Genomic DNA, 23550 nt, shown 5'->3' on the forward strand with positions numbered 1-23550 from the left:
CACCGGCGGCTTCCTAGATGGACTGGCCCAACCCTAAGGAGCCAGCGAGGCCTCTCTCCTCTGCCGAGGTTAAAGGTCATCAGGAAAGGGCTTTAAAAACAAACAACCCACCCAAGTGGCTTTTTTCAGAAAGTCGTAGTGGATCACTGGGGCCTGAGCCCTGGGTGAGACGGGGGTGGGGGGGGGTGGGGGGGTGGGGAGGGAGAGATGGAGATACAGCGAAGGTGCCTGGCCCTGGACGTTTCTCGTGGGAGCCGAGGAAGGACAGGAGTCCCCACGGCTCACCTACAACCTGTAGAGTAGCTAGGGTGGCTGAGACCACAACCAGGTCCCCTAGCTCCGGGGAGCCAGCTGGCCTGCTGGAAGCTCTGGGCCCCTTTAAGAGCCCTTCCCACCCCCTCCTGGGGACCCCCACTTCCTGCACCAGCCTCCAGGTCTCAGGGGAGCCTCCCCCCCCCCTTCCCCCTGGCTGGCTACGTGCCCTCCCTGCTTTTCAGATGAGAGGAGGTGCAGGGGGCACCGAGGTGACTCCAGCCTCTCCTGAGACCTTGTCCAGGAGCACGTGTGTACGTGAGGCATGCCTGACTCCCAGCCGCACCTCACAGAGCACCCAGCTGGTGCCAGCCGCGTCCGGCCGTGGCTGGCTCCCTCCCGGGGGCATCCACTGGCCCGCCAGCCACAGCCTTCCGGCATCTCTCCGCACCCTCCAGGATGAGCACGAAGCAGGCCGACCCACCCGCAGGAGCTGGGGTTTCCCTGACGGAAAGCGGAAGCGAGGTGTCTGGTTTGGGCTGGGGGCAAAGTGGGTTCCTTCTGGTGCAAGAGGAGAGGGGCTCTGCCAGCCTGAGTTCGTTCCAGGACCCCAGGGCTCCTGGGAGGAGCGGCTGGCTCTGAGCTGGCTTCCCCTAAGAGGAGAGGAGAGGTCTCTGATTTTACCCGAAACGAATGGGGGACCCCCGCTGGGGGTGGGGAGAGAAGGAGGAGCAAATTGAAGGTGAAGCCAAGAAGGAAGGGCCAAAAGGAAGGACAGGAGAGAAGAGAGGGGCGCAGAAGTGGCCGCGAGAAGAAGGAAGGAGGCACGGGCTTCCTGCCCTCGAGTCCTGGCCAGGGGCTGGGTGCCTGTTTCCAGCCCAGCCGTGGGGAGAGACGGTGGAAGGCATCGCTGCTCTTGGGACACAGCATAGGTTTCCCAAACGCAGGGTTTTTCTGGGGGTGTCCCAGAACTGCTTGTGTCAGCTGCGGACACAAGTGCCTGGACAGGGCCACTGGCAGCCCCCAGGGAGCTCAGTGGGTAGGGGGCCTCCCCAGCACCCCCCTGCCCACCCTAGCCCGGCCACCCTCAGTGAGAGCCCGCGGTGGTGGTGGGGAGGCTTTCCTTTCCTAGATGGGGCTTCCGCACCCTGGGGGCACCAAGGCCCTGGGGACAGGGAACGCACTGGGTGTGGGGTCAGGTGGGGTGGGGCAAGAGCGGCGGCAGCGGTCTGGCCCCCAGAAGCGAGCATCTCCCACTCAGCTGTGAAACTGAAACGTGCATGGCCACCGTGGAGGGTTCTTCGGGAAGCTACACGTTTCAGTTTCAAGGCTTCTCTGTGTTGGGGATCACATCTTTCCCCCTCACGTTTGGTGTTAAAACGCCCTTTCTTTCATGAACTGGGGATAATAATTGGAGATTGTTTGATTTTAATGTCCTTACTTGGCAAAATTAAAAGGAGGTAACCCTATACTCATTCCTTAGATTGAAAGCAAATCACTAGTCCATGAAATCCAAATGTTTTATATAGAGTCAAGCGTCTCCCCAAGGCCAACTGGGCGCATTCCAGGGGTGCCCGCTGCCGGCAGAGTTCCCCCCGGAGAGGCAGGCGGGACGCAGGGGGGGAGGGGACACTGTATGGCTGTCCCCCTGGCCCGTGAGACTCCCTCGGCTTGCTCTCTGCGTCTGGGCCTGCAGAGAGAGGGCAGAGGCCGGCTGCTCTGTTCTTTTTCCGTTTCCTTCCCTCCTCAGGCAGGTGCCCCCTCCCACTGCCACTCACTGTGGATTCCCGAGTCTCGAAGTCTCCAAAGTGGGGGAGAAGGAACCTTCCCCCCCGGGATCTCGGTGAATCCAGCCTGCATCACGGGACCCCTTTCCTAAATAGGCAACCAGACCTCAGGGTGTCGGGACTCTAGACCCCAGGCCAGCAGGCACGGGGCCCTGGGCTGTGATTTCGTCCCCCAGTCCTGGGCCCGCCTGGACCCCTGGCGCCTTGCCGAAGATTTGCCCATGCTCAGAAGTGGGTTTTCCTGTGGCTTCTGGAGCTGTTTCTGGGTCCAAAGAAAACAACTGACACCAAAGAGAGATGTTCCCCCCCCCCCCATTAAAAATTAAGGGCTAATGGAGAAACTCATGAGTTAGAAAATTGATACATTTTCAGTCTGCCAGGAGAGCAGGCTCAAAATTTAAAAAAAAAATTTTTTTTTCTTCTCTTTTGTTTTCACAAAGCCACCAGTAGATGTAGCCGAGCCGAGCCAGTGATTTTCCCAGAGCAGGCGTCCCCGGAACTGGCCGGGAAGGCTGTGGCTTTGCTGGTGACTCAGAGCAAAGCGGGGTCTCGTGTCCCTCCCAAATCAAACGCTGAGGTCTGCGCCGGGCGCTGAGCTATGCCAAGCACGTTAGGAAAATAAACCCTCGTTTGCTGTCTTTGCAGTGACTTACAACAAAAGAAACCACATTAATAACTGAGATTTTCTTTAAAGCATTCCCTCCTGTGGGCAGGGCGGAAACAGGGATGCGGACACACTGTGAAAATAAACACGGCCCCTGGAGCCAGCCGGGTGAGGCCCCCAGCCCGGGAGCCCTTCCCCCCCCCCCCCCCCCCCAAAGCCATCTGGCTGGTACCTGGTTTGGAGACCTCAGGACCACGCGGGCCCACTGCCCGGAGATTCAGAACAGCCGGGTGCTTGGAGGCTGAGGGCACAGGCTGGGCCGGAGGGCGGGCTGGAGCCCCGGGTGGGGGGTTCTGGGCTCCCTCAGCCACATCTGCTAATGGGGGGCCAGGAGGCCAAGGGTGAACCTGGTTTAGGGTGGGGGCCTGCCCCTTCCCCGGAGTAGCGGACCTGAAGGGACCCCTGAGTTCTAGAGAGTGGCCGACCTGCCTTCAATTCTTAAAACTTTCATTGTGGCGAAATGTATCCAAGATTCAGCCCTTTAGCCATTCAGGGGCGCTCAGCGCATTCACGCCGTTGTTCAGCCGTCAACTGCTGCCCGTCCCCAGAACTTTCTCAGCGTCCCAGACTGAGATTCTGCCCCCTTGAAACACTGACTCCCCACCCCCCACTCTCCTCTCTGTCTCTCTGAATCTGACAACTCTAGGGACCTCACGTAAGTGAGAGCTTACGACGTTCGCCCTTTTATGACACTTAGCATGATGTCTTCTGGGTTCGTCCATGTCGTAGGCGTGGGTCAGAATCTCCTTTCTTTTTACGGCTGAGCAGTATTTCCCTGAATGCGTGTGTGTGTGTGTGTGTGTGTGTGTGTGCGTGCGCTCGCACGTGCCACGTTTTGACCATCCGTTCATCTGTCGGTGGACGCGTGGATGTTTTCCACCTTTTGGCTGTTGTGACAAATGCTGCTGTGAGTACGGTGTGCAAATACCTTTTCAAATCCCTGCTTTCCTTTCCTTTTTCTTTTTTTTTTTTTTTAACGTTTGTGTATTTATTTTGAGAGAGAGATAGAGAGTGAGCAGGGGAGGGGCAGAGAGAGAGGGAGAGAGAATCCCAGGCAGGCTCTGTGCTCTTGGTGCAGAGCCCGACCTGGGGCTCGAACTCACGAAGCCGTGAGATCATGACCTGAGCCGAAACCAAGACTCGATCGCCCAACCAACTGAGCCCCCCGGGGGGCCTAGAGCCTACCCTTCTTCCCTCTGGCCTTCCTTTCCTGGCATCCATTTCAAGGGGGCCCCGGGGGGTGGGAGGGCGGGGGCAGAGCCGTCTGTAGTGGGAGCCCTGGCTTTTGCTGCCCCCGCCGTGTGTGACCTTGGGCATGTCACATCCCTTCTCTGGGCTCAGTTCCCACCTGAGAGGGGGAGGCAGCGCCCAGATGTTGGAGGGGCCCCTCCCGCCTTTCATCGTGATTTGATCCAGGCTGAGAAAATGCGCAGGAACGTGGAGTCTCGGGGGTCTGGATCCTGGCGGGGCCCGGTGAGGGCAGCCCCCCAGCCTATGCCCCGGGTAGGGAGAGAGGAGGGTGAGCGAGACGCTGAAGAGCCAGGCCTAGAAGCTGGGAGCCCAGGGGAATCCAGTTTGAGAACTGCTGGGTCGGCCGGGCTGGCGGGAGGGGCGCGTCTCTGGCTTTTTGTCAGCGGGGTGGGCACTGCCTGTTTAGTTCATTGTCCTCTAGGTTCCAGGGTCGTCTTGGTCCTCTAGTAAATCATCTGCCTGGAGCTTGGGGTGTGGCACAGGACCCTCGGACCCGCTAGCACCCCATAAGGGCAGAAGCTCAACAGGGCCCGAGCGGTCGTTGTTCCCTCGCGGAAGATTCCGGAAAAGTAGTTTTGGAGCAGTGGTGAGAATGCCTGTTTGCACACCACACTTGAGGCCCTGAAGGCATTGCCAAAGACGACGGGGGGAGAACGGACCTGATGTCCCTGTAGGTGCGGGGCGCCCTGAGTGGGTGCGGGAGGCAGCACATAGTAGGTTCTCAATAAAGGGCCTCGATGGCAGCTCACTGGGATGCCCACGCCTGCCCTGTGAATCAGGCAGGGCTAGTGATTTACCATCCCTATTTTGAGGGGGCCCAGAGAGGCAAAGCAACCTGCCCAAGGCCCCCCAGCTGGGAAGGGAGGGGTGGGATTTGTTTGGGGAACTAAAGGGATGGAGAGGCGGGAAGGGCTAGGCCTTGAGGGCTGCACAGAGTGGGGCTGTGGGGGTAGGCCCTGTGCCGTGTTCAGGGTTGCTAAACGTCTGAAGACAAAGGAGGGCTTCCGGTGGCTCGTCCCAGGCGGGGACGTGGGGTCAAACGGGATGAGGCAAAACCTGAGGGGCGGTCGTGGTGTCTAAGACCCAGAGGACAGTTGGCTGACCCCAGATGGAAATGAATCTTGGGGGGTGATTAGTGGGGAGCCGGCGGGCCCCCCGAACACATCCGACACACGGCATATCAGGGTCGGGACCTGGCCCGGGGTTGCCCTGGAGTGAGAAGTCGGTTGCGGGAGTAGAGAGAGGGGACGTGCCGGTGAGGCCGTGACCGTGGCCAGCGGCCTTGAGAGGCACGTTCGCTGAGTGCTTACCGCGTGCCAGCCGGGGCTCTACCCGCCTCACCCCTGTTGTGTCCCCACCAACCACAGAAGTGGCTCTTTTTAGTACCCCCAATCTTTTTTGAAACATTTTTTTAATGTTTGTCTGTTTTTGAGAGAGAGTGCGCATGGGAGAGGGGCAGAGAGAGAGAGAGAGGGGGGGAGACACAGAATCCGAAGCAGATGCCAGGCTCCGAGCTGTCAGCCCAGAGCCCGACGTGGGGCTCGAACCCACAAACCGTGAGATCGTGACCTGAGCCGAAGTCGGACATTTAACCCACGGAGCCACCCAGGCGGCCCCCCATCCCCATTTTATACGAGGGAGATGAGCCACTCGCCAAGTCACAGCTTCCCGCGAAGCTTCCCAGGTCTGTCCAGATCTGAAGGCCCTGTTCTCCACCACTGCCTAAAGCCATCCCCGGGGCCCCCAGAACGCGGGCTGTCCAACCGGGGATGGCCACTCCCAGGAGGATGTGGGCCGCACTCAGGGGGCATGAGGCAGCCCGTGGAGGGGTCTTTTCAGCAGCCTGGCCTGGGGAAGACGAGCAATCCTGGCAGTGTTGGGGGGCCGCCCAGCTTGGGGGGTTTGGGAAGGTGTGAGCTGAGTGGGGGACCCTCTCCTGCCCAGAAACATCCAGAATGGCCTATCCCACCCTCCGCAGGCCTATCTCCAGCCTCCCGGACACAGGAGAGCAGTGGAGGGTCCTTGACTCTGAGGAACCTCGATAGGACGGCCCCCTTTCCTAGTCGACCACAGCTCCCATACTCATTCATTCATTCATTCATTCATTCATTCATTCATTCATTCCACAGTCGTTTTCTGAGTGCCCACTGTGTGTCAGGCCTCGAGCCCCTACCGCCTGCCCAGGCTTTCGGATTTCGAGCCCAGTGAGCTTAGAGCCACTGGCCCAGAGGGACCAGTTGTACAAGTTGCCCAGAAACCCATTTCCTCGAGACAGGATCATCCGGTTGCCTCCGTCCATTTCAGACACAGAGACGCGCCCCCCGCCCCGCACACACACACTCGCACCCACAAACCCTCTCACGCCCACCCACACTCACATCTGTACACGCAAGCCCACTCGTTCGCACACACCCCCTCATCAACACACACGAACGTGCGCGCACACACTCACGCCCGCAACGCTCACGCCCCTCCATGAGGGCTCCAGCCTGGCCCAAGCGATCGCGTCCAGGATCTTAGTGGGCAGGGCGGCCGCAGGCAGCCAGTGAGCAGTGAGCGGCCAGAAGGCTCTGGAACGGGCCAAGGGTTAAGTGCCTTTTGTGAGGTGGTGAGTAGGAGAGCACCGTGGGAGCTTCCTGTTTGGACAGAGGTGGGGAAAGTCATTGCACGGGCTCCCGTGCTGAGCAGACAGGGTGCTCTGGGGGGTAGGTGAGGGCACAGCGGGCAGGGGACAGGAGGCAGGGTGCTCCCCATCCAGGGCTGCTGCCAGGAAGGAGCTGTGGCCTCCCCGGGAGCGTGGGCTTGCTGGCAATGGCAGGGGCAGAACCCCTCCCAACCCCACCCCCCCACCCCCCACCCCCAGCCAGAGCCCAGGAGTCGTGGCATCTTAAGATGTCCTGGGAATCAGGTCGCGGGACAACCCAGATGCTGTCACCGCTGCTGGGAGTCTGGCCCCTTGCTCTGTGTCCCTTCCACATCTGGGAAGCTGCCTGTCCCCAGCCTGGTTCCGAGGGGCCACCGTGATGACAGGCGCCGTCCACATGGGGTACTTTACAGCCGGCGATATCTTTTATTGCGTCCTAAAAGATGAAGCGGGTTCTGGAAGGCATTATTTTCGGTCCCTCTTTGTGATCCATTCTGCTTTTCTGTGCATGGGAGGGGCAGTTGGGACCTTCCAGTTTGGGGGGCGGCGGGGGGCGAGGCGTTACAGAGAAGCCAAGAAGCTCGGACCTGGCAGCCCAGGGGGGGGACCGTGGTCTTGGGGAAGCTCCTTGGTGTGGGTCAGTGAAAGGGGAGGAGGCCGGGACAGGCACCCCTGGGAGCTTCCGCAGCGGGCCCTGAGCAAAGCACCTCGGTCGCCTGAGACCCGACCGGGTGAAGGTTTGTCACAGCTGTGACACTGCTGCTCAGGGGGTCGTAGGTGGGGCCCCGGACATGGCCTGTCGCTGGTCTGAGGGGGTTTGGACCCAGCTGTGGGTCAACATGTGGCCCCAGAAAGACGCACCTGGGCAGCCGGTTGAAATGCATGGTCCTGGGCTCTACCCCAACCCGTGGAATGGTGCTCCGTGGGCCCGGGCACCTGCATTTAACAGGTTCCCACGCACTTCTACGCGCATTAGGGAGTGCACGTTAGAGTGGCGGGCGCCACCGAACCCTCAAAGCCCCCTCCCGGCGTCCCGCCCGCCCGCGGCTCTCCCTCGCGGGGGTGGGTCCCCGGGGCCCCAGGAGGGCGGCCACCTGCCCCCCCATCCCACCTCCCGGTCCATCCTCCCCTCCTGCCGTGGGCACAGACATCTCCACGCCAGAGATGGCGTTATTAAAAGTGACATTTAACCAGAGCTGGAATTAACCACGCGGATGGCTGCAAACCTCGGAATCAAAGCGCGAGCCGCCGGGCGCGCCTGGCAGGGGTCTGGGCCTCTCCGCCGCCAGAGCTCCGAGCCCCGGCCTCCCATATAAAACCCCCGCGGAACGCCGAGGTCTTGAAAGCCAGTGCACCTCCTTTCATTAGACTAACAAATAACACGTAACAGAAAACATCTGTTAACAGCAGCCCCTAATGTTCTCAAGATGGTGTCGCAGGCGGCCGGTCCAGCCAGCGGGCAGCCAGGCCGATCAGGGCTCGGGTTCTGGCCGCCCCCCTCCCCAGGGGGGGTCGCAGGGCCCTCGGGGGAGCCGGGCACCCATCCCCCGTCTCTCCTGGGCCTCTGCACCCTGTGCGGCCCGGGGGATTCCTTCTCCGCCTTTCCTTCCTCTGACTGTCTCCCTGCTGATGAGAAGCAGTCATCCGAAGGTGTGTTTGCGGGGGGGGGGGGGGGGTGGGGGGGGGGTGGGGGTGGGGGTGGACAGTGCAGCGGGGTCCTCCCCCCCACCCCCCGCCAGCCATGTGGCCTCGGCACGTTTCACAGATCTGGGGAAACACAAGAGCTGGCTGGCGGGGGATACGCGGCGTGAGGTGGTCAGCAAGGGTGCCTGCTGCTTTGATTACCGTTGGGGAAACGGAGGCTCCGAGGGGTCAAGCGACTAGCCTGGGGTTACACAGGGGGCGGAGAAGCGAGGCCCGAGAGAGCACAGGCCGGCCCTGCCCTCGCTGAGGCCCCACGTCCCCTCAAAGTCCCCACCACTAACCGCACGGGCCCGGAGGGCAGAGGGGCCTGTGGATGCCGTATCTTCCCAGACGGAGGCCGGGAGACCTGAGCGCCAGCCCCCTCCCGGGACCCGGAGCATCGTCTTCTGGCCGCTTCCCAGACCGAGGGAGGGCAGTCCGGGAAAACAGCCCAACGGTGGGAGAAGAGACAGATTGGCACTTTGTCCCCTGTTTCCCGTCATGGTGAAGCTACAGAAAACAGGTCTTCTCGTCGTCCCCCGAAGAGACCGTTAAGCCCCAGCCCTCCCCGCCCCTCTCTAAGATATGCCTTGCTTTGGGGTTGCAAGGTGACGGGCTGGGGTGTGTTAATTTGCCCATTCATTCAGGGCACACGTGGTGTTGTTCCGAGACATCGTGCGGGGAGAAAACACCAGGGGGACGGGGGAGCCCTGGTCCCTCACCGGGGAGGGGAGCGCAAAGGCAGGGTCGCGGCCTGCGGTCTCAGCTGGCCGTCCCCACCTGCCTGGCTCAGCACAACACTTTCACGTGCAGCCCGCTGCTGAATTCTCTCAGCGGCCTTAGGAGGGCAGGGAAGCATCATCCCCATCTTGCAGATGAAGAAACTGAGGCTCAGAAAGGCAGAGCGAGGTGGCCCAAAGCCGCTGAGGAAATGTGCGGTGATCCCCAGAGCCTAGGGACAAGGCTGGTCACCTCCTGCCGGGCCCCCAGGTGGCCAAGGAGTCAAAGGGTCCTCTCGCTGCAAGCAGCCCTGACAGGGAGGGACTGCGTCTCCCATCCTCCTGGTTCTCACCTGGAAACCTCTGCAGTGCCCCCGAGGAGGGCGCTGCTTTTCCAGGGACACCCTTGTGCAGAGCCTCGCCCCCAGCAGTCAGGCAGGGGGACTCCGGGCTGTGCTGCGACGCAGGGGCTGGGGCCGGGGCGCCCGGGTTGAGGGGGGGGGCCAGGAAGGGACCCCAGCCTTTGGGAATCTCGTGTTTCCCAGACACGTCGTGTTTTCCCCGGGAAGGCCGGCCCCTCCCCCAGAGCCGTCTGCCCTGCCATCACAACCCCAGGCTGACCCCCAGGCGGGGCGAGTGTCAGGGCTCGAAGCGGGAAATTGCTGGAGACAAGAAGTAAAAATGGACTGTTCTGGTTGCACCGGGAAGGGAAGAGGAAAAGGCGAAGATCTAACGTGGCCGAAAGCGAGGTCGCTGTTGAAAGGCGATCGTTGCTGTTGCCGTGAACTCGAGTCCGGGCCGAGCAGAGCTCCCAAGAGGGCAGCCTTTTCGAGGGGCTGATTTCTCTCTCAAGGGAGGAAGAGAATGGGGGAGGCATCCCGTGAACGCTTCCCTCCCTCCTTCCACGAATATTTGTCGAGCACCTACTCCATATCGGGGGGTGGGCTAGGTCCTGGGGTCCCAGCGGGATCAAGGGAAGTGTGGTCCCCGCCACAAAGATGTCCTGGCTGCCCTGAGGACAGATAAAGGGGCCCCCTACCTGGCCTGGCGGTTCTGGGAAGGCTTCCTGGAGGAGGCGGGATTTCAGACTGTACCTAAAGGATGAGTGGAGTTATCCAGGAGAAGAGGTGGGGGAAGGGTGTCTCGGGTGGCGGGAATAGCAGATACAGAGGCTCAGAGGTAGGAAAGAGATTGGCTGTGCCAGGAGCAGAGGGGTGTGAGGGAGCACCGTGGCGGCGGGCCAGCGAGCAAGGCCTGACCCAAGACCCGCCGTTTTTTGTATGAGGAGCGGTGAGAACGCTTCCTGCTCGTCTGTGGGTGTCTGGAGTATCCAGAGCACCCAGGGCCTCCCCAGGAGCTCTCCTGGTGAGCCAGTGAGCCTGTCGTGTGGGATATGAGTGGCTCACTTGGGAACAGCAGGTGGCCTGGCTGCCCAGAGCGCCCAGGGTGCCCCTGTCTCCAAAGGAGCTGACCACAAGCCCTAACTGGCTGCCCAGGGCCCAGTCACTCTGAGATCTGAGATCCCGAGTTGGGGAGGAGAGATTTTGCAACAATCCTGAGATCGAAGCTTCATTCGCGGGCCCGGTAACAAGGCGAAAGGTTGGCCCAGGCCGTCCAGCCGCAAATCCCTGGAAGGACGGAGGGGACTTGGGGTGCTCGTGGCTGGGTCGGGGCGGTGGGGCCGGCTGATTTGTGGGCATGTTCATGTTCATCACGATCATCCACCAGTCCGGACCATCTATCGTGCACCTGCTGTTTGCTCAACCCTCCGTGGTTCCTCTCATCAATCCCTCCCGGATACTCTAGGAGGAAGGTAGTCTTCTGGCCCTGTTTTCCAGACGGGGAGGCTGAGGCCCAGAAAGATGAGCTATGTACTGAGGACACGGGGGTCCCGGGTCTGAGGCCCTTGCTCTCAGCGTGTTTCTCAGCCTGGCTGGCCCGGGGCCCCTGGGGCTGTGCTCACTCCGACCTCATCCAGCCTCTCCGGGCTTTGCTTATGGGAGAGAACAGAGGGTCCAGCTCGACCCTGGGACAGGGACAGCCTCCCTGGACCCCTGTGTGGCTCCATGGCGACACCGGCATAGAAACAGACAGCTGGTCCCAGAGAGTTCCAGTGGCTCCCCTGCCTTGTCAGGGGCTGGACATGTCGCTGGTGGGGTCTGGCCTGGCTGTGGGATTCTGGCCCCAGCCTCACCCCCTGATTTCTGACGATCTTGGGAAAGTGCCTTCTTTCCCTGAGCCTCATGTTCTGCGTCTACAAAATGGGCGTAACGATAGCAGCCGGAGCTTGGATTGTTCTGAGGAGTTGGTGAAATCAAGCAGCTCCGAGCTCAGTGCTATGCCCCCCTGGCCAATTTGTTTTCGCGTTCGCTCTCTCTGCCGCGTGGGAGGAGGAAGCAGCCCAGTTTAGGACTGCCAAGCCCTCCCACAGATGGAGAAACCAAGGAGGGAGAAGTTTCCCGAGGCCCCACAGGAACAGGAGCTGAGATCAGGAACAGAGATCTGGGTCCCAGGAGCTGGCTCTGGCGGCCTTTGCTGGAACCTAACTATGCTTTCCAAAGAGGGGACAGATTATCCAGCCCTGGGTGCCCCCCCCAACACACCCGCAGGACCCAAGCCCCACTGCCCCTGCCCAGCCCTGCCTGGTGACCTGGGGTCCCCTCTCTGGAAGGACGGCACGGATTTGCTGCAGCCCCAGCCTGGCTGATACAGACTGTCTGTTCCCGTGCAGAACGAGCCTCTCGCTTTATTTCCCGTGGCCCATATTGTAACCACGTATAATTTCATGACAAATGCCGTCTATAAGACACAACGCAAGTATTTTTATAATGTGGCATTTGAGGTTAAAAATTCAAATGAGAGATCAATTGCCACTTCTAGAAGGTCTGTGCATAAGATGGCTCAGAGAGGAAGGCTGAGATATTCAGATATGCTCCCTCAGGGATTACGGATGCGTTCTTGCCACATGTCTAGAACAGGTGTGTGTGTGTGTGTGTGTGTGTGTGTGTGCACGCACACACACACACACACACACTCAACTGATCCGAGGGCTCCGGCAGAGCTGGTTTAGACACGGTGTTTGCCTTCGTGGGAAAGCTGATCTCGACGCGGGCTCCTTTCTCTGCCCAGGACCCCAGTTTCTTGCTGCCCACCGGAAGCAGGTTCTGTGATGATCAGGCAGCCCCAAGTTCAGGGGGGCAGATGGCAGGGGGAAATTCACAGAGCTTGGGGGACCAAGAAAAGAAGGGACCAGGTTTACCTCTGCCGGCTGCCAGCTCTCAGCTTCTCCCTAAACCCTCTCCTCCCTCCACCCCTGAAAAACCAGACCCAGATGGAAATCTAAGTGAAGAGTGGGTCTGTGGACAGGGCAGACGGCTTGGGAGGGAGCCCCAGTCAGGGAGGAGGGAGGAGAGCTGGGCCAGTCCCATTCCAAAGGGGCCGGAGGCGGGGTGCATCTCCTTCGGCACCCAGGGGTCAACCCGGAGCCCCCACAGAAGAGCCTCAGGGTTCTGGAGAGTTCCATAGTAGCTTCTTGGGCTCTGCGGATCGTGAAGAATGTTCGCTGCTTTCTTTAAACCGGTGTCCTCTGCACGGCAGATTTTCATCTCTACCTTCCCCCAGTGCAGGCAGGTCTCTGACATGCATGCCCCCCTCCCCCCGCCCCCCGTCAGGAAGGCAGAAGTTCTGAGGAGTTCGTAGCCAACCCTGCAGCCTGGTGGCCTCCTTGTGTGTCCAAAGGGCCCCAGGGAGAGGAGGTCCAGAGTGGGGGCCAGTGAGTCCGACCAACCCCAGATGGCTCTCTGGGGCAAAGGGCTTTCCCTTTCGGGCCTCAGTTTCTTCATCCGCAAAGTGGGGATCATGACAAGTGGGTTGTGGGGACGCAGAGTTGGGAAGCGCTTAGGCTGTGCTTTACCATTACTGCCATTGCTATAATTAGCGACTCACACGCGGGGCCCTGAGAGAATGGGAGGAGGAACCCGCCCCACCCCTGGCAGCTGCTGGTCCCTAGGGTCCCTCTTCTCCCCAGCAAGGGACAGAAACTGTCGCAGCCCAGACTAGCTCCATATTAAGGCAACAGCTCTCTGCCCACCGTGGGCAGGGCAGGGGGAGTCGGGGCTCGTCTGTTCCCCTTGTCTGCTGGCCCTGGCACAGGGAGGAGAGGAGGGGTACATGCGAGCAACAGGCCGAGGTCTCCGCGGTGGGCACCCCACCCCCCAGGCCGCTCCTGGCCCTGCTCTGGTGAGCCATCAACCTCGCCCCTTTGGGTGACGTCGCTGTCCACAGAGAGCCCCTGCGGGGACCCCCTTCATAAGAGTGACAAATCATCCGCCCCCCCCCCCCCCCCCCCCCCGCCCAGAGGAAGCTCTCACGCAGGCCTGAGCCCAGGCCTGAGCCCAGGGCACACATCTCCCCCGCACCTCCGTCTTTACAGGAGGCTGTCAACACTCCCATTTTACAGGTGAGAAGTGGAGGTTCCTCTACTCAACATATACTTCTTGAGCCCCACGCGATGTGCAGCCACGGGGCAGACAGACATCCAGCCGTCAGCCTTTAGCGGCTTCCAGGTAACAGGAGACAGGCAATTAACTGATAACGACACAGACAGGGAATTGAGTGCAGTGCCAGTAAATTCCACGGAGTTGAGAAGCACAGGGGGGGCCTCCGCGGCTCAGAGACGGGAGTTGCCGTCCCAGGACTGCACAGCCAGCCCCTGGCAGAGGGATCCCTGCCCTCCCCGTGGTGCGAGCTGTGGCTCACGAGGGCCCCTCCGAACAGGCTGCAGAGATCCCCGGCCCACAGTAGCTGGGAGAGGGGTCCGCGACCGCCCACGTGGCAGGGGCAGGGCTACGAGCAGAGGAGCGGGGTTACTTGGAGGAAGGCCCGCCGCCCTCGTTCTGCTAGGCTAGGGATGTAGGTGAGGCTCCAGCAGTGTGCTAGTCAGTGCGGTCACCCACAACAGGGAGAAAACTGGCCCTGAGCGAGGAGCTTAGGCGAAAGCAAGATCGTGATGTGCGTAACTCAAAAATGCAGGGCGGGACTTCAGGCCCGGCTCCATCCAGGAGCGGCCAGCATCGCTCCCCCAGGGTCTTGCTCTGCCAGGACTGGGTCCCTGCCCACGTCCGAACCAATCACGGAGGAGCTGTGTGCCGATTGGCCGAGGGCTGGGCTGTGTGGGTAGAGGCTTCGCCCAAACCCTCTGGGCCAGGACGAAAGGAAGGAGGCCCGTCCTCCAGAGGGGTGCTTGCACTTATAAGGAGGCGTTCCCCAAAAAGCACGGGGGGCGTGCTGTGCTTGTTTGGCATGTATTATCTCACCTAATACTCACAGAGGGGCCTTTATGTGCCCGCTTTATAGACGAGGAAGCCAAGGCTCAGAGAGGTCAAGTAACTTTCCCGAGGCCACCCAGCCTGTGTTTAGAGGAGCTGGACCTCGTGTCTCAACCGTGACCCTCAAAGCAACCAGTGTCTCTCCAGGTGGCACCGGGGTCACCCGTCTGCCGTCTTGTCCCCTTCCAGCAGGGCAGGCAGCCGTGTCACTGAGGCCCTGTGACACGGTGAGGACACTCTGTGTCCTGGGCTGAAGGCTGGTGGCAGGAAGACACGGAGATAGCTTCAGAAGGGGGCTGTCACTGCCCTCGCCTGGGAGCTCGGCCTGTCAGGGTCTTGCTGGACATAGGACCCCCTTCCGGTAGCGGTGTCCCCCTCCCATGACAGCAAAGACCCCATGGCAAGTAACCTTTATCCACAGCCGAGAGCGGTGGCGGACTTTGCCTGTCCGGCTGACCTGCCGTCACGTGCGGTCAACGTGCCCTCCCCCGTTTGTTAATGACCCTTCCACCTTGGATCCTGGAGCCAATAGAAAACTCTATTGCAGGGGCGCCTGGGTGGCTCAGTCAGTTAAGCGTCAGGCTTCGGCTCAGGTCATGATCTCAAGGTTCGTGGGTTCGAGCCCCGCGTCGGGCTCTGTGCTGATGTCTCGGAGCCTGGAGCCTGCTTCGGATTCTGTGTCTCCCTCTCTCTCTGCCCCTCCCACATTTGTGCCCTCTCTCTCTCTCTCTCTCTCTCTCAGAATAAATAAATAAACTTAAAAAAAAAAACTGTAGGGGTGCCTGGGTGGCTCAGTGGGTTGGGCGTCCGACTTCGGCTCAGGTCATGATCTCGCGGTCTGTGAGTTCGAGCCCCGCGTCGGGCTCTGTGCTGACAGCTCAGAGCCTGGAACCTGTTTCCGATTCTGTGTCTCCCTCTCTCTCTGACCCTCCTCTGCTCATGCTCTGTCTCTCTCTGTCTCAAAAATAAATAAATGTTAAAAAAATTAAAAAAAAAACTGTATTTCACATCTTTAATTTTCCTGGGCTCTTAAAAAAAGCTCCTGGGCCCTAGACATTGTGGCTCTAAAGGCTAAACGGAGCCGGGCTGTGAGTCATTCATTAATTCATCCGGTGTTTATTGAGCACCTACCTAGCGCCAGGCACCATTGTCAACGCAGACGACCCTGGACAGGGACAGAGGGAAACAGGCTGGTGCCGTCCAAGGGAGCTTAACCAGTGATGGTGAAGCGGTGGGGGGTGGCAGACAGGTCCCCAAGCTTTTCTGGGCTGGGGAGGGGAGGGTTCCCCCAGGAAGTGGTGCCCCAGGTGAGAGGTGAAGACTGGGTTGGGCAAGGTGGAAACGAGTTCTAGCCAGGCCCCCCCGTGGGTCTGGTGGCGGGAGAGGGTCTCAGCAAAATGCTAATGAAATCAGAGCTGCCCAGGTGGGGGCCAGGCCCTGGTTAGGGTAGAATTAAGCAAATGTGCCCAACCTGTGGCGGGCTCTTTTCCATATTTGATTGGTGCAGCCACCCGCAGCGCAGCCCCCCCCTGCAGCGGGGGAATTGGGGACATACGATGGGGGTGGGGAGCAGGTTGCTTCCTCAGTCCTGGGAGCCTGCCAGACTCCGAGTGGGCTGCACTCGGCATTCAAGGATGCTTCGTGGAAGGGAGGGGGCAAAGATGGGCCTCGTGGCTCGGCAGGGAGCTTGGCCTGTACGACCGCCCCCCCTCTGGACCGGTGAGGGGTACAGAGGGCCGGACGCATGCTTGTCAGCCGTGGTGACACCTGCGGGTCCCATATCTCGACCGCCTTCCGGGCATCACCCCACGGAACCCTCACAGCAGTCCCTGAGTAGTGTGCTGTGCGCACAGGGAAACTGAGGCGCGGAACGATGAACTGACTTGCCGAGGTGGCGGAACCAGCAGCCTCATTTGCAGGCCGCCGTGGCCGCTGTGCCCGAGCCCATGGAATCATCCTAAGCACCCAGCGAGGATGGCTATCTTCTTGTACCCGCCTGAGATGGGAAGCAGTAAGGTAGCATGGCCCAGGAGCTAAGGGCGGGCAGACTCGAGCTCAGATCCCAGCTGGGCAAACTTGGGCGGCCCACGTCAACTCTCCCGGGCTCTTTCCCCTTTCGTAAAGCCGGTCGATGACCGGATCCCCCTTGCACCGTCTCTAAGGGTGGGTGAGAAGGGGCTTCGAGGGCCGGAAGGGTCCCCGGGAGCGAAGGAGGGTTGTTGGAAGAGCCACCCTCCACCCGGGCTCCACGGTGCGGGCACGGACCATGCCTCTCCGCGCCTTCCTGCCGCCACCCCCAGAACCCCCGCGATAGCACACCAAACTCCTGTTTTCTCCAGGAAGCACCACGGACAGCAGCGTGAGGCTCAGCGACTCTGAAGGAGGAAGGGGGGGAGGGCTCCCCGGGTCCACGTTGCTCGCTCTGACTGTTCCGCTGAGGGTCCCCGGGAGGTAGGGACAACGAGGGTCTCGTTGGCGGGAACGTTCCACGTTGTCGTCCGCCGAGAGGCCCGTGGCTTACAGGTGCTGGTCCCGTGGCACCGGGAGACGCTCCCACGCTCCTTACCGCACCCCCACCTCCTCTCCAGATCTCTCCCCTTTAAGCTTTCTTGGCTTCTCTGGGCTCCCCGGGCACTCACGTCTAGAGCAAAAGCCTGCCCGCTCTGGTCTGAATCCTAACGCTGCCGACCAGCTAGCTGGGTGACCCTGGGCAGGCCCTCATTCTCCCCGAGCCTTGGCTGCCCCCTCCGTAAAACGGGGTAAGCGACAGCGTTCATCTCCCAGGGTGGTGCATTTGGCTCGGTGCCCTGCACGCGAGGGTTGCTCCGCATTTCTCAGTCCCCTGCCTTCTGCCCGGCGCCGTGGGGTTAGCTACCCGAGTTATCGCCGGTGACGATCCATTTTGCAGATGGAGAACTAGGCCCGCTTGGGCTAAGTGGCCTGTGACCCTAGTTCTGGGGCTCGACTCCAGGCGGGTGTGATAGCCCAAACCTGTTGAGTCAGACTCTTGAGGGTGGAGGGCTGGGTGGGGCTTGGCATCTTATTATTATTATTTTTAATGTCGATTTATTTTTGAGAGAGAGAGAGAGAGAGAGAGAGCATGCATGGGGAGGGACAGAGAAAGAGAGAGAGGGAGACACAGAATCCGAAGCAGGCTCCAGGCTCTGAGCTGTCAGCACAGAGCCCGATGCGGGGCTCGAACTCACGAACCATGAGATCGTGACCTGAGCCGAAGGCGGACACACCCCACCCCCCCAGGGATTGTGCTGAGCACCTACAGCTAGGACCCCCGTTTCAGCTTGCAGCCCCCATCCCTCCCACCTTCCCCAGCCCATCCCCCGCTTCCCTCATGGCCTGTGTTTTGGGGGGTGCGTCCCTCTTTCCCTGAGAATTAGCACGAAACCCGAGTCTTCTCTGGCAGAACTTTTCAGCCCTTTGGGCACACTTCTGAGGGTAATGACTCGCTTTAGAAAGGCCCCCTGTGTTCAGGGCAGGTGATGTTAGACACACAGGTTGCTTCAGGTTGCTGGGAAGGATCTGAACCTTAGTGACCAGGTAAGCAGGATCGGGGGCTTGACAGGGCCGCCCAAGGGCCACAGTTCTGGGGGACAGATACACCTTTCACTGTCAACACAGTACCTGCTCTCAAAATCCTAAATCGGGGGGCGCCTGGGTGGCGCAGTCGGTTAAGCGTCCGACTTCAGCCAGGTCACGATCTCGCGGTCCGTGAGTTCGAGCCCCGCGTCGGGCTCTGGGCTGATGGCTCGGAGCCTGGAGCCTGTTTCCGATTCTGTGTCTCCCTCTCTCTCTGCCCCTCCCCCGTTCATGCTCTGTGTCTCTCTGTCCCAAAAATAAATAAACGTTGAAAAAAAAATTAAAAAAAAAAAAAAATCCTAAATCGGATGTGCCTGGACCAGGATGTGGGTAACTGGGCCAAACACCTCCCTTGGGTGGGCCAGAAACCGTAGTGGCTCAGGAGTGCCAGCTAGAAAATGTGCAGTATTAGGGGCGCCCGGGTGGCTCAGTCGGTTAAGCGTCCGACTTCTGCTCAGCTCGCGATCTCACCGTTCCCGAGTTTGAGCCCCGCGTCGGGCTCTGTGCTGACAGCTGGGAGCCTGGAGCCTGCTTCCGATTCTGTGTCTCCCTCTCTGTCTCTGCCCATCCCCCACTCACACTCTGTCTCTCTCTCTCTTTCTCAAACATAAATTAAAAAAAAAACATTTTTAAAAATGTGCAGGATTTTGGAAGCTGATTGTCAAACACAGATGCCATCGAGAGTTCAATTACATAAACTCCCAACTACACAAGCTATATTTATTTTTTTTTTCAACGTTTTTATTTATTTTTGGGACAGAGAGAGACAGAGCATGAACGGGGGAGGGGCAGAGAGAGAGGGAGACACAGAATCGGAAACAGGCTCCAGGCTCTGAGCCATCAGCCCAGAGCCTGACGCGGGGCTCGAACTCACGGACCGCAAGATCGAGACCTGGCTGAAGTCGGACGCTTAACCGACTGCGCCACCCAGGCGCCCCTACACAAGCTATATTTAAAACAAGGGCAACATTTACTCCAAACTCCCGTCTTATCATTTTGCTACATTTACTATTATTTATATCCTTGGGGTCATTTGCATTAGGGGATCTGGGCAGCGGGAATAACTAGACTCCCGTGTGCTTCTGGGCGGCTCCTGGTTTTGCCTTCACTGGTGTTACATTGTAGCTAGAAATTGGTTGTGGTGGAAGCAGTTATACCCCAGAAATTGGCAAACATGAATCAAGGGTCACTGGTTGTGACACGTGTAGCAGCACACCACAAGCCATAACTTAAAAAAAAAAAAAAAAATTTTGTTTTTGGTTTTCCCTCGAAATAGACTTTATTTTTTTTACGGAAGTTTCAGGGTCACAGCGAAGGTGAACAGGAAGTTCTCATCCCCGTCCCCCGCCCCTCCCACACGGTCGGCCCCACCGTCAACCTCCTACGTTTGTCTGTCGCAGTTCAGGAACGCACATTGGCACATAGTTGGCACCCCGCCCATAGGGTTTGGACAAATGGATAATGACAGATACCCACCACTACAGTATCCTACATGGTTTCGCTGCCCTAAAAAAGCCCGTATTCTACCTGTTTATCCCTCCCCCGGATGCCCACCCCTTTTTCTTGTTTGCATAGTTTTGCCTTTTCCAGAATGTCATACGGTTGGAATCATACAGGGTGTGGCCTTTTCAGATTGACTTCTTTCACTTAGTAGGATGCATTTAAAGTTCCTTCATTTCTTGGGGCGCCTGGGTGGCTCAGTCGGTTAAGCGTCCAACTTCAGCTCGGGTCACGATCTCGCAGTTCGAGCCCCAGGTCGTGAGTGCGAGCCCCGCGTCGGGCTCTGTGCTGATGTCTCAGAGCCTGGAGTCTGCTTCGGATTCTGTGTCTTCCTCTCTCTCTCTGCCCTTCCGATGCTCACACTCTGTCTCTCTCTGTCTCACAAATAAATAAACATTAAAAAAAATTTTTTTTTAAGTTCCTTCATTTCTTTTCCTGGCTTGATAGCTCATTTCTTTTAAAGCTGAATAATATTCTGTTGTCTGGATGGACCACGGTTCATCCGCTCACCTTCCAAGTTTTGGCAGCCATGAATAAAGCCGCTGTGAGCGTCCACATGCGGCTTTTGGTGTGGACGTGGGTTTTCAACTCCTTTGGGTAAATACCAAGAAGCGTGATTGCTGGGTCACATGGTTAAGAGTAGGCTTAGTTTCGTAAAAAAACCTGACCAACTGGCTTCCAAAGTGGCTGCACCATTTTGTATGCCCACCAGCCGTGAACGAGAGTAAACCTGGGTTGTTTAGGGGCGCCCGGGTGGCTCAGCCGGTTAAGCATCCGACTTCGGCTCAGGTTATGATCTCAAAGTTCCTGAGTTCGAGCCCCACGTCGGGCTCTGTGCTGACAGCTCAGAGCCTGGAGCCTGCTTCCGATTCTGTGTCTTCTCTTTGCCCCTCCCCCACTCATGTTCTCTCTCTCTCTCTCTCTCTCTCTCTCTCCCTCCCTCCCTCAAAAATAAATAAGCATTAAAAAATTAAAAAAAAAAACTTGGGTTGGTTACAATATAATTTTGTAAAAGACTTTTTTCATGGTACGGTCTTAAAAATAATTGTTCTCTCGAGGTGAAGCTTGGCTTGCCCACATTACTAGCAACGTGATATTCCCGTGCAGTGGGCAGAATGTTGTCCCTGTTTTATTATTTTTTTAACTTATTTATTTTTTTAGCGTGTATTTATTTTTGAGGAAGAATAAAGAATGTGAGCGAGGGAGGGGCAGAGAGAGAGAGGGAGAGGAGAATCCCAAGCAGGCTCCGCGCTGTCGGTGAAGAGCCCGATGCGGGGCTTGAACTCACGAACCGTGAGATCTCACGGTTCGTGAGTTCAAGCCCTGAGCCAAAATCAAGAGTCGGGTGCTTCACCGACTGAGCCACCCAGGCACCCCATCCCTATTTTAAATACGTCAAAGGAGGTAGGACGACTTTTCTTGCCGCCACTGGGGCCCTGGACAAAAGGGCTTGCCTCCTGGAGATGCCAGATTTCCGCTCATTTATTTCCTTAAGGAGGCAGAACCGAACATACGTCTCTTCAAATGGACCTCTGTGAGCCGTGTCACACATGAGTGTGTCAGGGGCCAAGGGGCAGTGAGATGATGGCCCGTGTGACACAACCCTTGAGGTGGAAAGAGCCCCCAGAGGGGAGCAACACCCACGCCCCCTCTCTGGCTTTGTCTGGAACTCTCCCCGCGCCCCTGAGCACACGGTGCCTCCTTCCTGCTCTCTGTCTTCTGCTTCTGTACGACAAGGACGCTGCAGCCAGGCTCAGGATTGACAGATGCTCGCCTTCTTATCAGACCCCCCTTCCTGAGCCCGTGGCAAACAACCAGGGCCCCTCAGGATCTTCCTTAACACAGTGTCCCAAACAGCTGTACCAAGCGATTGGAAGTGGTGTGGGAAGGCGCATCGGGGTCCCGTGCCTGATTAGTCCCGCGCTAGCCGGCTGTGTGACCTTGGAGATGCCATTCGTCCTCTCAGATCCTGTGTCTTCATCTGTGGAATGGGTTGATGAGGGTATCTGGTTCCCGGGGTTGCAGATGTGGGGACTCTGGAAAGTCACGGGTGCAGGGGGCCCGGCACACAGGGGTCTCCGTGGAGGGTGGCTGCGGGAGCCCCTTTCGGGGTCACGCGAACTCGTACGGTGTCGGCACGCGGCCCCGGTGGTCAAGCAAAGGCCTCAGAGCTGGGCCGGGCCTCTGGCTTGGGAGGTTCAGCGCCCCTCCCCTCCCCAGCCACCCACCCTGGGCACCTGCGGTCGGCATCCTGTCCAGAGGCTTCTGGCTAAGGAAGGGGCGGGGGGGGGGGAGGCCACCAGATGGAAGGTCTGGTCACAGACCCCTGTGACCAGAAACTGTCGCAAGCTTCAAGCTTCAGCACCAGGAGAAAGAAACCGCCTTTAGGGAGTGGCAGCCGCTTTGTAGAATCCCTCCCTCCAAATTCACTGTCATTTGCTCCAGGCTCTACTCGGCCAGGTTGCTTGTTTGGTTTGCTTTTTACACCCGGAACCCCTGTCTGTTAGTCCCGGCCAGTGGCCTGGCCTTCAGTGGCCCCCAGGCCCGCTCGGCGTGCCTTACCGTTGGGCGGGGGGGGGGGGGGGGGGGGGGGGATATCTTACTCTGGGAGGGGGGAATAAGGGCTGGGAACTGGGTTAGGAGCCCCCAGTTTGCAGGAGCCTCCCCTTCCTGCACCAGGCTGCCCTTCTCCCGGCACCCCGTTCTGGGTGGCGAGGCTGGGGGATGGGGCCCCCCCCAGCCCAGAACTTTAACGTGGGGCTTTGGCTGGAGAGTAAAACCAGACGGGCTTTGGACGCCTGGGCGCATTCGCCAAGGCCGTCGCAGAGCCTATCAGCCTTCGGGCCGGGAACTTTTTAAAAGTGTGGTTTTGTTCTCAAACCCAGAGTTTCTGATGGCCCACGTTAACAAGCCCCCCAAGTGAATTCAGAGGGTATTAATGGGAAAGTTCTGAACAGAACTCCCCCGTGGTGTAAGCAGCTCTGGGGGGAAAAAATGCTCTTCTCCTAGTTTTAAGGGCAAACGTGGCACTTTGATGTGGGTCCGTTTTCTTATAAAGTCCCCTGCGAGGGGGGGAAATGCTAAAATTTAACCTGGAGCCAACAAATTACTTGCAATTTGCAAGCACACGTGCTTACCTCTAGGGGCTAAAGGCTGTAGTGTATATGCATGTGTGTGTGTGTGTGTGTGTGTGCACGCATATGTGTGTGTATGCGTAGGTCTAAAGAGAGGGAAACCCACTTTCCACTGGCCGACCCACTTTAACCCGCTCAGATGGAGATCCTTTAAAGATCGTAGCTTCCTTTTTATTTTTAATTTTAATATTTATTCATTTTTGAGAGAGAGAGAGAGAGAAACAGAGCACCAGTGGGGGAGGGACAGAGAGAGAGGGAGACACAGAATCCGAAGCAGGTTCCAGGCTCCGAGCTGTCCGCACAGAGCCCGATGTGGGGCTCGAACTCACGAACTGTGAGATCATGACCTGAGCCGGAGCCGGAGTGGGCCTGAAGCGCACCCCGGGGCTGCAGGGTTGATTTCGGGAGCATTTCGGAATGAGGAGTCGGCTTGGAACCTTGCCGAAAGAATCCACCCACATTGCTGAGCTGTCCCCCCCCCCCCCCCCCCGAAGCCTCACCACCTCCGGGTGTTCGGGTCGGAGGACCTCGGCCGAAGCCTCAGGGGTTGCAGCTGAGGACAGGCTCTCCTCCGAGAAAGGGGGTGTGGGCGCCCCAGGTAAAGGCCGGTGTTGCCTCCGCCGACTGCCAGTGACCTTGGGTTCCGGGTGTGCGCGTGAGGAGTTGAGGAGGCGGCAAAACTGATGCCGAGCCGCCGGGGGGGGGGGGGGGGGGGCGGGGAGGGGAGCGGAATCCTGCGCCCCAGTGGGAGGCCAGCTGGGGTGCCTTCTCGATGGGTAACCTTGGTGCGACCGGCCGCTCCAGCCTCAGTTTCCCGACTGTGAAATGGACGGGCGATGGTAGCGGCGTCTTCGCAGAGGGTCACGGTGCGCAGAGATGCGCCCTCGCGGCGCCGAACCCCCGCGCTTGGCCCGGCCGTGCGCGCGGGGGCAAGCGGGCAGCGCCGGTCACCGGCTGGCGGAGGCCTCCGTGAACTCGGTTTCCCGGGATGGGAA

The 23550-nt window shown here is 59.1% G+C and overlaps 1 protein-coding gene across 2 annotated transcripts in view; it reads left to right on the plus strand.

The window, feature by feature from the left end:
• The window catches only part of PRRX2 (paired related homeobox 2), a 42086-nt gene that overhangs the window by 1049 nt on the left and 17487 nt on the right, over nt 1-23550 (plus strand). Inside the window, exon 1 of one of the 2 annotated variants that reach the window (XM_045469284.1) lies at nt 22928-23153. The exons of the other annotated variant lie outside the window; for it this stretch is intronic. Within the exon in view, the coding sequence (XP_045325240.1) occupies nt 22973-23153 (181 nt within the window). The 5' untranslated portion in view covers nt 22928-22972. Of the gene's footprint in view, nt 1-22927; nt 23154-23550 lie in introns of those variants that run through there. 2 annotated transcript variants of the gene reach the window in all.

Source organism: Leopardus geoffroyi, chromosome D4 (genome assembly GCF_018350155.1).
Source record: "Leopardus geoffroyi isolate Oge1 chromosome D4, O.geoffroyi_Oge1_pat1.0, whole genome shotgun sequence".
In the NCBI taxonomy this organism is placed as follows: Eukaryota; Metazoa; Chordata; class Mammalia; order Carnivora; family Felidae; genus Leopardus; species Leopardus geoffroyi.